The 16,439-nt window shown below is 43.3% G+C and overlaps 1 protein-coding gene across 4 annotated transcripts; it reads right to left on the reverse strand.

Annotated features, from left to right (window-relative positions):
* Positions 1–1,145: 1,145 nt before the first annotated feature.
* On the reverse strand, positions 1,146–13,886 carry CCNE2 (cyclin E2). 4 transcript variants are annotated; one of them, XM_079796085.1, is made up of 12 exons: positions 13,186–13,886; positions 12,038–12,073; positions 11,843–11,939; positions 11,703–11,759; positions 10,664–10,815; positions 9,718–9,853; positions 7,638–7,784; positions 6,084–6,179; positions 4,620–4,754; positions 2,630–2,741; positions 1,972–2,129; positions 1,146–1,276 (listed from the first exon to the last, which is right to left on the reverse strand). In XM_079796085.1, exons 2-12 carry the CDS (start codon positions 12,049–12,051, stop codon positions 1,163–1,165), a joined length of 1,218 nt encoding a protein of 405 aa, XP_079652211.1. In that variant the 5' UTR covers positions 12,052–12,073; positions 13,186–13,886; the 3' UTR covers positions 1,146–1,162. The 4 variants fall into 4 exon arrangements, with proteins under 4 accessions (XP_079652211.1, XP_079652214.1, XP_079652212.1 ...); XM_079796088.1 differs by having other exon boundaries at positions 13,265–13,450; XM_079796086.1 differs by lacking the exon at positions 13,186–13,886 and adding an exon at positions 12,946–12,984.
* Between the last annotated feature and the right edge of the window lie 2,553 nt (positions 13,887–16,439).

A 16,439-nucleotide genomic window follows, 5' to 3' on the forward strand; every position in this document is an offset into this window, starting at 1 on the left:
TTTTCTAATTAAATCCATTTTTGATGCTGAAATTACATTTTTCCAAAAACATTTATGTAGAACTAGTCTATATACCAACTTCTTATGTGAAGTTTACTTGTTTTTTAAATAAATAGATAGCTGGGAATTGGTATACATTTAATACTTTTCTGCCTTAATAGAAGTTTAGGTCAGGTGTTAAGGACAGTGTCAAAGTGATCAAGCTTAACTCGTGTAGGAATTTAAAAAGGACCTTAGCAGTTTTGCAAATGTAAATAAAGCCTTAGTCACACTAAATAAAAAATAATAATCCTTAGGGATATCTTAGAGCAACGGTTGCCAACCAGTGGTCCATGAGGTCCGAAGGATTGGCGACCACTGCCTTAGAGTAATAAAGTGACTTTCTCATATAAATAGTTTGAAAGGGTACTTCATTTTCACTCAAATTATGATGTACAAAAAGTTACTATAAAGCAACCTGTATGTTGAAGCCCCATGTAGGAGCCACAGCATTTACGTTGTTTATAATTTCTTTGGTATTCCCACTGTTGAGAGCGCCGTTTTAAACACCATGTTCTTAGCCTTATGGGTTAAAAATGTTATGTATGGCAAGACAAACTAGCTAAAAAAACATTTTAAAGTTCACCATTAATAAAAATTCAAGTTTTATAATAGCTTGCTACAGCAGCTATAGATAAATTAGTCACCTTATTACAAAACTAAACCTTTGTAAACATGCTTAAATTTTATTTTCAAGAACCAAATTGCACTAAGCAAGTTAATATGAATTTTGAGAATCTAAAAACTAGATTCAAAGTACTGTATCACTTAATGTATCTTTTAGGTAGCACTTACCTAGTCTAAGATTTTAATGATAAAATTCCTAGTCCATCAAAATAGTAACACTGGATCAAAAAGTTTTTATGGCATAAATTGTGGCTGGCTTCTCTCCAGTCACCTTGGGAATGAATTTTTTGTAAACAAGGCTTGCTGTTTCTTTAAACAGCTGACAATGAAATACATTTCTTAGTGCCAATTTTACGTGGTTTTTTAAATCAAAGAATGACATTGAAATTTCTGAATTGCTAGGGTAGTCCTGCCACTATTTTCCTGTAAAACGATAGTACATTTTAATGCCATTTTGCCCAAAACTGAGTGAATACTTGTCAGCTTAGTTAGCTTCTTAGTGTTTTCCTGATGGTTTTTCAGTGCTCTTCGGTGGCGTCATGATGCCTCCATTGCACACCGGTGACAGTTGCCCCCCATTCCTGAGGGTGTTTACGTAACTGACTTCCTCCTACACGTGTGAAGAAATGCAGAGATTAGCAGCTAAGGTAAAGTATTGACATAATAAAATAAAGTCTAACCAGATTTCTGGATACGAAATTGAGGCTGCTTAGGCCTAATATAATGGTCTTTTTTATTTTTCCATTTATGACAAATTTTACCTTATTTATAAAAAGCATAGATATAAATACAGATAATAGATGCAGAGAGGTACATATAAAGGAAATGAGCATGTCTTTTTCTTATTGGAAGAATTACATATGACCCCCTTGCTCCCCACACCAGGCCTTCACTACCCTATTGTCTGTGTCCATGGGTTATGCACATATGAGTCAATTGGTTGATCTCTTCCACCCCACCCCCACCCTCCCCTGCCTTCCCTCTGAGATTTGATAGTCTGTTGGATGCTTCTATGTCTCTGGGTCTATTTACAATGGTCTTTTTTGTGTCTTTGCAACTTGATGTCATATTCTAAGATTCAGCAATTTTAACTGCTGTAACTGTATTTTTTTTAAACTCTTAGACTGTTGGCATTGATCTTAAGAAACTTCACAAATCTTGCTTTAACTTCAAAGTTATTAACTCTTCTACATTTTGAAATCACTGTGCCCATTAGAACTTTCTATCTCTTTATTCTGTAGCATCCTTACTGTCATTGTTTTGGTGACTTACTATCAAGAACAAAAAAACCCACAAGAAACATACCAGCATAGGCAGATAATTTGTGTGTGTCTGGATATTGTGTCTGTCTTCCATAGAAATCTTCTTAAACATCTTCAGCTTCACTGGACTAGTCCTTTTTACTACACTGGCAAAAGGCACCATCCAATCTACACATTCAGAAATACTGTCCCATTCCAAACCTAGGAAGAAAAAAGTTAGCAAAATGTAAGGTTACATCAGAAAGTATCTAATATATGCCTAATGAATTTCTTCCTGCTTCCAAATTTAAGGATAGTTATATTAAAACTCATTTTAAAAAAGAAGCCCAAATCAATAAGTTTTAGCAAGTCAAAACAGATTATGACTCAAACTATGTGTGACTATTTTGAGGAAAAAAGACTTAGAGCTTCTTAACCAGTACCTTCTATATAGGAAATTAAAATGATCAAAACCCAAAGAACTCTTAAAGCACAACTATAATCATGTTGATTAACTTCAAATGGATTTAAATTCCATTTGACCTTATTTTTTTTTGTGGATAGACTTTGAGGATTTGAACTAGCAGAAGGGAAGATAATCACTACACTGCTAAATTTTTCCCATTAAAATTTTAAGTTTCTGTTTAGCAGCATGCTGGAGTTCATAAATTAATAGTCCTCTAAAAGTTGTGAACAGGTAAGAAGGTAAAATAATGGCTTACCTGCCGCTTTCTTAACGACTTCAATAGAGGTAAAATGGCACAGGGCGGCAGCAGCCAGTACTCTGTACTGGAACTCTAATGAACCAATGGATAGAATACACAGATCTAAAAGCTGACAAAGGAAAAAGCAAAAGTACAAAGTATTTAGGAGACATGAAATATCAAAACTCAGTAGCACTTTTGAATACACAGTACCTATTTTACACATTAGAATTAAAATTACCTTAACATTTTTAACAATTTAAGTTCTCTACTTCTTAAGGCTGCTGTAACTGCCACATACAAGTGAAGAAAATCTACACTCTTATTCTATGTAGGATGTGAAAATCTAATAAATACCAATCATCTAATATTTTAGAGTGTTTATGATATGGACCACATGCCAAGAACTGCTAAAACGAGAGGGTTCCCAAAATAAGCCGCCACCCTGAAGAAAGTGGAGTCTTGGGGGATTGTTACATAGTGTGACCTTGACGAGTAGGAAGGGCACCTAATCCCGTGTGGGGAAGACCTTTTGCTTCAATGACCAATACAAGGTAGCCAGGGAGATTGGGAAGTAGTGTTGTAGGTATAGAAAACGGCATTTGTAAATATAAATGAGAAAGCATTTCCTTTGGAACTCAAGTAGTTCAGAACATCTATAGTAAAAAATGTTAAATAAGCAAGGAGTACTTTTATTCCTTATTTAAAAATGGGGTAGTTGCAGAGGCATAACCTAGGTTAGATCATAAGGGGTCTTTAAGAGGCCAGAACTTTTAGAGTTCTGATTACTGGAACATTTTGAACCTGGAAAGTTACATTTTAAGAACCATCTGTTAAGACTACGGTGAAGTAGATACACAAGGAGAAAACATGTTTCTAAACAGATTAGTTAAGAAGCAGTATATTTCAGGCAATAAGAGCTGTAAAAGGACTAGATTTCAGAGGCCTGAAGTGATACCAGTCCAGTGAATGAAACATAAATTATGCCCTAGCCAGTTTGCTCAGTGGATAAAGCGTCAACCTGCAGACTGAAGGGTCCTGTCCTGGAGGCACATGCCCAGGTTCAATTCCCAGTAGGGGGCATGCAGGAGGCAGCTGATCAATGATTCTCTATCGATGTTTCTCTCCCTTCCTCTCTGAAATAATTAAAAAAAAAAAAAAAACTTAAATTATGTTTGCCCCATTGATCCAGAAGATAGAAAAGTGAGAAGAACTGGAAATGAATTATATACCTCTACAAATGTTTCTATGTTGTTTATGAACTTATCAAAGCTCTGCTGTCTATCAAAAGGATATACATGGCTGCTTATGATAACCTAGGACAGTGGTCGGCAAACTGCGGCTCGCGAGCCACATGCGGCTCTTTGGCCCCTTGAGTGTGGCTCTTCCACAAAATACCACGGCCTGGGCGAGTCTATTTTGAAGAAGTGGCGTTAGAAGAAGTTTAAGTTTAAAAAATTTGGTTCTCAAAAGAAATTTTAATCGTTGTACTGTTGATATTTGGCTCTGCTGACTAATGAGTTTGCCGACCACTGACCTAGGATGCTGGGAATTCTGACTAAAAATATTAAGCCTTCATGTAAAAGTTTTAAAAAACGAACCAATTCCAATCTATTTACTGGTTATCCAGTTTTAGTGCTCACGAAGTGTTTTAGATTTTCACATCCTACATAGAAAAATAGATTTTCTTTTTTTATATATACATTGATTTTTTACAGAGAGGAAGGGAGAGGGATAGAGAGTTAGAAAGTGTCATTTGTTGGATAGCTTATTTATGACTATAAATACACTAACGGCCCTGGCGCCTGGCTCCGCTGAAGCAGCATCCCAATGCGCCAGGGCTGTGCTGGTTCGATTCCTGGTTGGGGCACATGCAGGAATCAGCCTGGGAATGCATGGGTGGGCGGAACAACTAATTGATGTTTCTCTTTCAAATCAATCAATTTTTTAAAAAGCTAAACAAAACCTGTAGTCAACATTAGCATATATTCAATAACAATGTCAATACCTGAGCTATCTGAATGAACTTTTCCTGAGAATACTGAGGTAGAAGAACTTTAGGAGCATCTGTAAGAGCATCGACTTGAAGGAAGAGATTGAGCCAGGAGATGACTGTTACGGGACAAAGTTCCCATTTTAAAGCCTGTTAAATGAAATTAAAACGCCTGTTAATAAATACAGGTACATAGATACCACATTGTATAGCTACTTTCTAAACTAGCCATGTAAGAAACTGTTTTTAGGCTTATTTTTTCCTAGGAGTTTTATTATTCTGCACCCCTATTTTTATTCAAGATATTTATCGATACCTCACAAGCTAAAGCTGCTTGTGTGTTATAGTCTATTATTGACATGGACCCTCTTATTCTCTAGTTGTCTTTATTTACAAGGTTCATTCAGCCTATTATTCATTACTGCTTTTCTCATTTCTTGCAGTCGCTGGTCTTCCAAATCTGTTCTCTACTTCATTAAAACTACTCTTTTAATTGTATTCAATGACTCCATAACAAATTCCGTTCAGATTGTCAAAGAATTGATTCTAAACTTTTTCTTTACTACTGTAATCTCCAGTGACATCTTTCCCTCCACGAAGCCCTGAGACTTTACCATTTATAAGAAGTCCAAAATAATTAGGAGAAAGCAGAGGGTCTTAACACCTGTAGAACTGCGCAGAGAATGCCATCTTCCCTTTACATCCTTCTTGTACTACAAGTCTGAATCTGGATAATTTTATTATTAAAGCAGTATCAACATGCCAACAAGATCCCATTCTAACAGAGCTACCCGAGTGTTTACAGTTTGTAAACATAACATGATAATTTGTAAATAAAAGTCATATTGATTAGGTTTCCTTGTATATCCTATTAATAAACCCATGATGTCCAAATTTAATAACATGCTAGAGTAGTTTACACTCACTTTTTAATCTCTAATCTCTCCTCCATTTTTCTATTAATAGCCCTTTCTCTGCATATAGAAAAAAGGCAGTGAAATCTATTTTCTGTCTGCTGGAAGAAGGGGAAAATGACTAAGGTCTGGGAATCGTTCGAATTCATTTATATATATTATATGCTAACTACTAACTATATGTTTCGAAAATGTCCATAATTACTTTGAATAGTAGTATATTCTCAATATAGAAACTTGAAAGATACAGAAAAATAGAATTTAATACGTTAAGCCAGTGGTCGGCAAACTGGTTTGCCGCTCTGTTGACTAATGAGTTTGCCGACCACTGACCTAGACTCTCGATTCCAATAATTACAGGCTGCTGTTGTTCCTTGTGATTAAGCCCCTAAGCAAATTCCTCTTTTATCCATAACATTGTTAATATTTTGCATTAGCCTCTTTAGAACTGGATCCTAATACTAAAACCTCGGTTTTGATTACTTACATTGTAGTATTTGAGATTCAGTAATAATTACTGTTATTAAATTGCAGCTAGAATAATAAAATATATAATTATTATTACCTTTAATATAATGAGTTCCATCCTTAAGATATCCTCTTCACTGCAAGCACCATCAGTGACATAAGCAAACTCTTGGAGCTTAGGAGCATAGATTTCCTTTAACATGGATTTTAAAATTAGTGTTAAGCACAGTTGAGATTGAGGTAAAAACAAAAGAATTATATACAAACTACCTACAGGCTTCATTTTATATGTGTGTGTGTGTGTGTATTGATTTCATAGAGGAAGGGAGGGGGAGAGAGAGAAACATCAGTTATGAGAGAGAATCATCCATCGGCTGCCTCCTGCACGCCCCACGACTGGGGATCTAGCCCGCAACCCAGGCATGTGCCCTTGACCAGAATCGAACCCGGGACCCTTCAGTTCATAGGCTGACACACTATTCCGAACCCGGGACCCTTCAGTTCATAGGCTGACACACTATTCATGAGCCAAGCTGGCTAGAGCCAGGCTTCATTTTTAAGGACAGGTTCACAAAGGGAAATAAATCTTAGTAAAATAATTCTACAATAGCCAAAGCAACCGTACATTTAAAGGTATCTTTCATATCTAGGTCTAAATTAGCCAACTATATTAAATGAGACTTATTTTCATGGAATTGATCTTGAATTGCAGTTAATAAACATCACCAGTATTTTGAACAGTCATTTCAGTTAAAACACAAAAAGCCACTCTTGTTTTAAGATTGCCTACTACGTTGGTCAGAATAAAACAACACTCAATAAGTTCTAGAAACTGAAAACATTTCCTTTACGCTAATACAAAAGGATGGTTTGTGCAGTTTGGCTGATAACAGGTCTGCTTTAGCAGTCCAGAGAACTAGGATGGTCAAATGAGCAGAAAAGATGCCTGCCACAGATGAAAACAGGTTAGATATGAAGATTTCAGTCTAGAAAGATATCTGAAACAAAGTATGATTTCAGTTAAGAATTGACTGAATACTAAGTCACCAAATTTGGCAGAATTTGGGGATATCTCTTAAAGCTCAAAAGGCAAATTTGGAAGAAAAAAATACACAAGGAAATCAATGCATGATTTAGTCCTCCTACCCTCCAAACAGGCTTCAAAAATTTCAGATGAAGGTACCAATGATACTCATATTCATATTGAGATTGTGTGAAGGAAAATCTCAAGCAGGAAGAGTTGCCTTCTATCCTGGCACCACCATCAGATACAAAAATATTATTTTAACCCAAAAAAGCATTTCATTTGATTGGTTAATCAGTTTTCAAAGACCATTCTATTGAGTCCAAGTGCCATAATTCCGTATATAGGGACAGCATCAGTATACTGGTATTTTGTTTGGCAGAATGAGCCATGTAATATTTGACCTAGATACTAATTCCAGAATTTAAACCAGAAACTTATAATAGGCTTGGATACTAAAAAGGAAACTATGATATTTATCCAAATCATAATGTTCAGAAAACATTGAAAAACCCACTCATCTTCCCTAAGGAGTTAATATCAAAGTAGTAGTGTTTCTGGAATTGATGTGTTGATTTTAAAAACTGGGTTGGTAAATATGTCTCTGGATAAACTTTGAGAACTTACCTCAAGTTTGGAAGCAATGAATAATGAGGTAATTCCGATGAGTTGGAGCATATTTTTATTTATATCCTTTTGTGTCAACATAAATCTATCAAAAAAGTCTTGCGCAAGGTAAAACGTCTCCCTATGCAGTGTATATACTTCACATACCTAGACAAGAACCCCAAGGTTTAAATATTACTCCATGAATTTCTCCAAATTAGAAAATTGTATTTTAGCATACCAGACCTTACAATACTTTTATAAACCCAACTTTGCTTTTTAGGATACCAAAGTTAAGATTGGGGAGAAAAATAACATGCACTAACAGGATAAACAAATCTATTGTCTGCATTTACTCTTATTTTAGTTTTTTTTTCATATGGACTTAAAAAATGTATTTATTCCCAGATACATTTATATTTTTACTGAGTATGAATGAGAACTTTTTTCTACTCATTTCCTAATTGTTTATTGCTGACAGATAGGTAAATTTTCATGCTTAGTTTATATTCTTATCCTAATAGTTCCAACTGATTCTCTTCTCACTTTAGATATTTAACTAAAAAATGACAATGGTGTTTCAATGTCATTTATTTTTCATGTTTTATTGTACTGGGTAAAATTGTAGAAGAAAACAATGAATAACATTAATGATAAACTTTTTTTATCATATATCTTGTTTAGGACTGTAATGGGAATTCTTCTGTTCATTATTGTTATTAATAATAAATAGTATCTGTCATTTCCACATTTATCATAGGGGAAACTTTTAAGGGCCGTTATCCCCATTTTGAAGATAAGAAAACAGGGATAGAGGTTCTGATAAACGGTGTGTTAAAGAAACTTATTACTAGTTTACTACATGTTTTAAAATAAGAGATGGATACTGAATTTCAAAAAATCTCCTACATATAGTGAGATCTTATGATTTAAACTATTTAGGTAATAAATAGATTTTCAAATGCTGAAAGGATATAGGGTTGGGCAAAAGTAGGTTTACAGTTGTGATTACTCAATAGTTTATTATTTTCCATATGAACAACTCTAAACATACTTTTGCCCCACCCTGTATACTAAGACAAAGTAGAATTTAACACTGTTGGATTTGTCTTAATGTATTCTGTACAGTTTTGCATACCTAATCATATATTTAAGGGAAAATAGAAATACATTTGATAGACCATCACTAGATAAAAATCAATGAAACGTAAAAAGGAAAATAAAGCAAAATCAACATAATTGTGCTTAAATTGCTTCCATGATCACAAGACACTTAGAAAAAATAAAAACCCAACCACCACCTTTTAACTTCATGACTGAAATACAATCTTCCTTTCTAGTCAGAATAAGGAATTAAGATAACCTGACTCAAAAGAACATTTTGTAGTCCTAAAGACTTTTTTGAGTAGCTTCTGGCAGGTCTACTCTGTCTGCCATGTGTTACTCCACCAGAAAGGCTATAGTTTTTCTCCCTTAGAATATATCATTTCTATCTACTTTAATAGGGAAATTACAGAGCAAAAATCAGTTAGTCTTCAATGTAAGCATTTCCTCAGTAATAGTGAGTGGGCTTAAACAAGTTAGTTCTGGCACACTCTGTAGGGACTTCAAGATCACTCATTCCTTTAGATCAGTGGTCAGCAAACTGCGGCTCGCGAGCCACATGCGGCTCGTGAGCCGCGGTTTGCCGCTCTGTTGACTGAGTTTGCCAACCACTGGTTTAGGACATAGAAATCAGGATTACAAATCATAACTTGATTTTGGTGATACAGAAAGGACTTCTGAAAGCCCTGAAGCCTAGTCTTTTCACTTTGCACATCTTGAATACCCTCAGCACCTTGAACGGCGTCTGGTACACAGCAATACCCCAATATCAAGAATTCTGAATTGGGTTTGGGTTGTGTGAGATGCAGTGGCTGTGTCCTCATGATTTTACTCTTACAGACATTTTCCATTTCGGTACTATCAACTACAGTAAGTAGCCCCAAACAAGGTGGCTGCTGGCAATGGGTAATACATCATGAGGGCACATGAAAAGCACCTTTACGTCTAAATATTTTCCATCATACAGAGAGAGGAAATTTGTATTGCTGGAACATACCTCTAAAAGCCAGTCTAGAAGTATTGACCTCATTTGTGGTTCCAAGTCAGAATGCAGAACTTCAAAATGTTTGTCATGAACATACCGGGTCTCTTTCTTTAACATGTTTAGCCAAACATCATTTGAACATCCCCAGCTATGGAAAAAGGGTAAAAAGAAATAACTGTGTGGTTTACATAATATACAAGCTGTGTTTTACATAGGAAAAATTCAACTATAAGACACTGAAATCCAACTTTCAATTTAGAACTTGGAAGGAGACACTCTTAAGGTAGTTTTATCTAACTTTTAGCATGAAAAAGTAGAAATCTGAAATCATACAGCAAAAACTTGATTATGATAATCTAAATTGACAGATTTCAAAAGAATGTTTGTTTCCATTTACTTATAATATTCCTGTTTAAGATAGCCATGTTTTCTCAAGAGCAATACTAAAAAGGCAAATATTTAAAGCATATGATCCCAGTAGAGTCAAGTTTCAGTTGCCTCCAACTAGTTCACCAATAGTAGAGTCACCTACAGTGACTCTAATTACTAGAGGTTTGGTATAAGCTGTACTTCCTAGTCCTGTTCATTAACTAGAAAAAAAGTATAGACCTTACTAAGCTTGGTAAGAAATAAATGGGATATATCAAATGATACATGTTAAAATGTTTCCATCGTAACAATTTAGATAAATTATTTAAACTCCATTAAAAAGGTGATTCAGTTCTGATAAGGCTTACCGTACTCTGCAAGCAAATGAAAATAACCTTATAGAATCAATGTTTAAAATTCCTCTATCATTTGCAAATAGCACTAGTCAGATTATATATGCTTAAATATCAGTAAAGAAAGCATTTTTACAAGTTTTTCTATCTTATAATGAAGGCAAAAAATAAAGTAATGCCCTTTATGAAATCCATACAATTTTAATCTGATATTAAATTACTGAAAATTTTCTTACCTTAAATCAGGCAAAGGTGAAGGATTAATAAAAAGATTTTTAAATCTGTAATTTGTAAATCTGGAGAAGTCGCTTGTTTCTATTTCTTTGTGGGGTGTTTCAATGATAATGCAAGGGCTGATCCCCCCAGATAATACAGGTGGCCAACAATTCTGTCATTTAAAAGAAAAAAAGAATATCTGTGCAATAGGAAACCAGCTTTTATCTGAGATCTTTCATAAATGGAAGCTAATATTTCTAAACAGTCTACAGTTTCCCCCAAACACCATTGCTAGCTAACATGCTGACAATGTAGTTTAGTAAGCTGGCAGTTCTACTTATATTTTATAAGTAAGTCATATAGCTCATGTCAATCTTCATAAAGAGTAACTGGTATTCTGGAAATACAAGACATTACGTATTGGGGGAATGGAGGAATAACTGCATCTGTAGTCAGATACTAATAACTTACAGATTTATAAAATTGCTGTTATTTATCAATAGTGCCAAGGGCACCTTGTGTTATAAAAAGCTTCCCCACGTGCCCCCCCTCCAGTTAATCTTGCTCTGATACCTTAGATTACTTTCAGGCAAAACCTTAAGAATGGAAGCAAGTGGAATCAATTACTTAAGTCCTCCTTAAAGGACCCTTTCCCCCAATCAATGCTGGTTTCAAAGAGAGCCACTGTCTCTACAGTGTTTTCTTTACAACACACAGGAGGACTTCGGTAGCAGGGGGCTGGTGCCAGTCTGGCAGTGACCTCGCATCCTATTTGCGCCACAAGGAGCAGCTAAGAGGGCCTCCCCTCCCGTCGGAGGGGAACAAAGAGCGGTACACGGGACCGATGAGGCGGGCCCTGGTGCACTGGGCAGCTCCGCTCCGAGAGGGAGGAATTCACAAAGAGGAACCAGCTGCTTCAAGGCAAACTTGAGCAGGATTCAGGCACTTCCAAACCACCCTCCGGAGAAGCGCCTCCCTGCTGACCTCTAGGGGCATCAAGTGAAAGTGTCAGGCGAACCGACTGCCAAGCCAACCCCACGCAGCCCCGGTCTGCATTACCCTGATCTCATACTGCTGCTTCTGGGCGACCTTCTCCTCGCTCCGCTTTCTGACATCCTGAAAAACAGAGAAGGCGACTGTTACACCGAGGTCCCCGCCAGCCCTCTCCTCTCCTCTGCTCTCCTCTCCCCTCAGCTCACCGGGGCTGTTTTTCTCTTCTTGGCCTGAATGATCTGGGCTTCTTGGGGGGAATCCGTCTGGCTGGGCTGGGGCTGCTGCTTAGCTTGCAAACGGCTACTACGATGGATTTTAAAAAAGAACGTTTAATTAGTAAATCATGCGTTTCAAAGGCCGCGGCTAACACTGAAACACTTCTCCAAGACAGACAAAGTTACCTGCGTCTTGACATTCTCTTCAGGTGTAGGAAACCTCTGGAGGGGGGAGAGAAAACGAGTCAGACACCTCGCCATCCCAGTTCCCCACGTGCCCAGAGGACGCTGATTCGGGGGTGACAGCTAAGCCCCCCGGAGGTGGTCTGACACCCCCTGCTGCCCGGCACGACATTCGCTATCTCATGGCGTTCATTTTGGACACAAGCCTGCATTTCCTCAACTTACTGTACAGCCAGGGTGCGAGTCGAGTCTTCAAATATCTACAAAGCACACCCCAGCACCCCGAAAGCGCAGGGAGGGAGATCTCCCCCACATGGGTCTTCTCGGCACCTCCCCACCCCCCGCGAGTGGGTGAGACAGCGCCCCCACTCCCTCCATCCCGGCCGAGCCGCGGAGGCTGCGGAGAGCCGGTTCCGCGCCAATTTGGAGCGGCGGTGGCGGGGAGCAAGGGGCGGGGGGAGCAGGCTGGTCGCGCCCTTCATTCTCCTTCCCCTCCCCACCCGGGCCTGCCTGCCGCTAAGAGGGGGCGCCGGGACCCCAGCTCCAGGTAGGGGTGACAGTGAAAGAAAGAGGGTTACATTCCAGACGGGGAACTGCTGTTCGGGGACTTTTCTCCCCGTGAAGGGGACCCAGACACCCATCCTCCCGCGGGATGGCTCCCCAAATGGGGGTGGGAGAGAAGCCCGCAGGACGAGGGGAGTTCTCCGTGGCTGGGCACTCAGGGGCAGCCCCCCACCCCCGTCGCTCCCTCGACCCCCTGCCCCAGGTCCCGACAGGGACGGAGCGCGGGGAGCCAGCCCCACCAGCCGCCTAGCCCTCAGCCCTCCCTCCTCCCTCGGCCTCCCGCCGGGAACGGAGCAGCCAAAGGAGCGGGCTTTCTTCCCTCCCGCATCCCGCGCTCCGCACCGCACCTCCTCACCGCCGGACCCGCCGCTCGGCTCTCAGCTGGCGCCGGCGCCAACCCAATATATAGGCCCGCCCCGCACGCATGCGCCTCGGACTGACACCTCCAGCCAGCGCGCTCCCCGCCCCCGCGCGCCCGCGCGCCGTCCCGCAGCCCACGCGCCCGGCCTCGGTCCGCGCCGGCCCACCCCGAGGGGCCGCGGGACGTCTCCAGGCGCGCAGCCCGCGGCCACCTGCGCCCCCTTCACCTGCCCGCGCGGCCCGCCGGCGGGAGGCAGCGCTCAGAAGCTCCTCCTCCGGACCCGGCTCCCCGCTCTGCTTCCGCACCTCCCGCCAATCGGTTCCGTTCCCTCCCGCCCGTCACCCCGGATCCTGAGGGTGTCAGGCTCAGCCCGGCGTGCGACCCAGCGGGAGCGACCCCGGGAAGCACCGAGCGGCTAAGAAGGGGCCATCCCGGGGCGCGCCCGAGCCGTCCCGCCAAGGCCCACGGGAACCCGGCTCTTTCCGGAGAGGCGCGGGGAGCCAGCGGCCCGCCCCCGCGGGAGGAGCTCTGCTCGGGCTGGCGCGCGGGCCAATGGGAGGCGAGGGCTGCGCACCACGTGGAGCGGCTGCAGAATGTAAACACAGCCCGGCGCGCGGCCGGCCACGTGGGCCCTGCGCCACGCGTCTGGCTCCAGGAGCCGCGGGAGCCGCCGTGGGAAGCCACGCTCGGGGACGCCGACCTTGCCCTTGGCTCCAGCCCGCCGACCGAGGTACGGTTCAGCCCTGTGTCCCGCCCCCCGCTTAGCCGACTGGCTCTCCCTCCCGCGGGCGGGTCACCCGCCACCCCGTCCCTGCTCGGCGGCTTCCCACGCTGGAGTCCCCGCGCTGGGGACGTTCGCGCCGCGTCCTCCCTTCCTCCAATGTCAGGGCTCCCCAGGGGAAAACACCCCTCCGGAGCGGGGCCGGGGTAGCCTTCTCCTGTCCCCAGGAGCGGGGCTGGGCGGCGGGGAGAGCTGTCCCGCCACGTGCAGGCCCCGGGCCCGCCCGCGGCGCCCCGCCCCGCCCCGTCGCCGCCAGCGCGCCCTGCGGAGCCCGCGCGAGCTGCCCGCGCGGGAGGCAGCGGCCCGCCTCCGAGCTATCTTGGGAGGAGGCCGGTCCACTGCGTCTCCCGCCTCTGCCCCCATATCTAAACTCAGGGTCCCCTCGCTGCCCGTTAACGTTCCCGCCCCAGCGCGCCCCCAGTCTGGACACCTCCCCGGAGGACACGCCGGCGAGGACTCGCGGGCTGCTTTTGCGGCGGGAGAGGCGGGGAAGGGGCGGCCTGCGGAACAAAGGCTCCGGGTGCGAGAGCCGTGCGCAGGCTCCTTGGAGCCCTGGCCGCTGCGTCCGGACGCGGGCCGGCGAGCTCGTCTCCCTGCCCCGGCGGCGTGTGCGCGCGGGAGCGGGCCGGGAGGCCGAGCCGCTGGGGCCGAGGCCGGGGCGCTTCCGGAGGTGCACCGGGAGGCGGCGGCCGGGACTCCCCCAGGCCCCCCCGCCCCGCTTCTCCCCTCCCCGGGGTCCCCTCCCCGCGCCTTTTGTGCTTCGCGGGCCGTACGGGCCTCCGAGCCTAGCGATACTGAGCGCTCTCGGGCTTTGGGGCCGGCGGAGTCCTCCTCCCCACTTTCTCTTTCGTGTCCGACCACAGTCTCGTGACGCTGGCAGAGTGATGGTTTTTGTCCCAAATACACACATGAGGACATGGGAAGAGTCTTGCCCAGACGGAGTCAGAAGAGACCCAGCATCTTGTCAGTCCCAGGAAGCGCCAGACCCTGGGCAGTGCTTGCGATGGCGCTCTGGCCAGGGGCGGAGGTGCCTCCGTGCGCGGCGACGGTGTGAGTCTGTAAGGCCTGGGGAGCGCACGGCAGGATGTGTTAGGAAAAAAGGGCGGCCTCCACCCGAACGTACACAGAACTGGTAGCCCCAGGGAGTGGACTTGACCATCACAAGACACTGGACACCGGGGATGTCCATGAGCAGCTGCAGGATTAATCTTGGAGTACTGGGTGCCCGGCGCTGGGCTAACCAGTAAATTACTCGAAAACAAGAATTAGAGATGTACTTTGGTCCATGCCCTGGACTGTGAAGTGAAGAGAGGGCAACTTCAGAAAAGGAGAAGTTAGAAACACCCACCACAGAGGGACTTCTGGCGTTTGCATGTACCTGGTCAGTGGTCAGGTGAGACTAGACAGGTCATGGGCTTAACCTGTCAGTCGCCTGAGGTTAAAATCCTGCTCCCGGGCAAGTTACTGGGTTTCTCAGAGCAAGGGTTTCCTCTAGAAAAGATAAAACAGCACACTTGTTTGAAAGCTGGCATTTCATAATGTACCCAGAGACTCATGCATTTGTCCCTGCCGCAGAGCGGAGGCGCCGTGCTAGCCCTTGGCTCTCCTGCCCTTCTCGCGCCTCCTTTATACCCATAGATAGAAAGTAGGAAGTGGTTGGAAGGGTCCTGAATAAAACGGAAAGGTGAGTCGTAAAATCGCAATTTCTCAGAACTGTGTTCATGTAGCCGTCCTTTCGGGTCTCTTAGGCATCGCCATTCAGTGTTCTGTTTCCTTTTTTTTTTTTTTTTAATTTATATATTTTATTGATTTTTTACAAAGAGGAAGGGAGAGGGATAGAGAGTTAGAAACATCGATGAGAGAGAAACATCGATCAGCTGCCTCCTACTGGGGATGTGCCTGCAACCAAGGTACATGCCCTTGACCGGAATCGAACCCAGGACCCTTCAGTCCGCAGGCTGATACTCTGTCCACTGAGCCGAACCGGTTAGGGCTGTTTCCTATTTTTATATGTTCATGTCCGGCTCCTCCTTTTACCACTCACCCCACTTTAAAAATTCCCTTATTTTGAAATGTATGAAATGCCTATGTACTTGTAATCATTTTAGAAATGTGGGCATTTTCTAAAGTATGCATTTCCCTACTGTACATGCAAAGTCAAAACACATGGTTAAAGAGACGCTGGGTCTCCACAGTGCTTTCGCTTTCAGAAGAAAAGGGGGAGGGAACCCAGAACATTCTTAGAGGCACAGGATTTTTTTTTTTTTTTAATTAGGGCCAACCCACTATTTCTTGCTTCCGTGCATTGTCACTTCCTCTGTGGAGCCTTCCCGGGTTCCTTCCTCTGCACTTCCGCTCACCTCACAAGGACAAGAAGGACCTGGTAAAATGGCTTTTACTTCCAGCGAGGCCTTGGCCTCGGTGTAGTCATCTTCCTATAGCCCGGGCCCAGCAGCTCAGAGGCATCCTGGTCAGACCGTGGTAGGCCCCCCTGAACTGAATGATGCATAGTATATCCCATTAGGAAACTCTCGGTCTCTGGTTAGAATGACGGATGGTGGAATTATTCCCAATTAATATTGGGGGTTTTTAATGAATAAACTGGGTGTGTTTTTTAGAAAAGTTTTACCGTATTTTCCGGCATATAAGATGACTTTTTAACCCAGGAAAATCTTATATGCCCAGTCTTAGACGCCGGA

The sequence above is a fragment of the Cnephaeus nilssonii genome (assembly GCF_951640355.1).
Source record: "Cnephaeus nilssonii genome assembly, chromosome: 18".
Lineage (NCBI taxonomy): Eukaryota > Metazoa > Chordata > Mammalia > Chiroptera > Vespertilionidae > Cnephaeus > Cnephaeus nilssonii.

What these genes read in the sequence shown, in the direction of transcription:
- CCNE2 (XM_079796085.1), bottom strand. An exon ending in AGAAGAGAAAAACAGCCCCG is followed by an intron (nt 11,760 to 11,842) that starts GTGAGCTGAGGG and finishes TCTGTTTTTCAG; the next exon opens with GATGTCAGAAAGCGGAGCGA. An exon ending in AGTTCATTCAGATAGCTCAG is followed by an intron (nt 2,742 to 4,619) that starts GTATTGACATTG and finishes TTCCTTTGTCAG; the next exon opens with CTTTTAGATCTGTGTATTCT.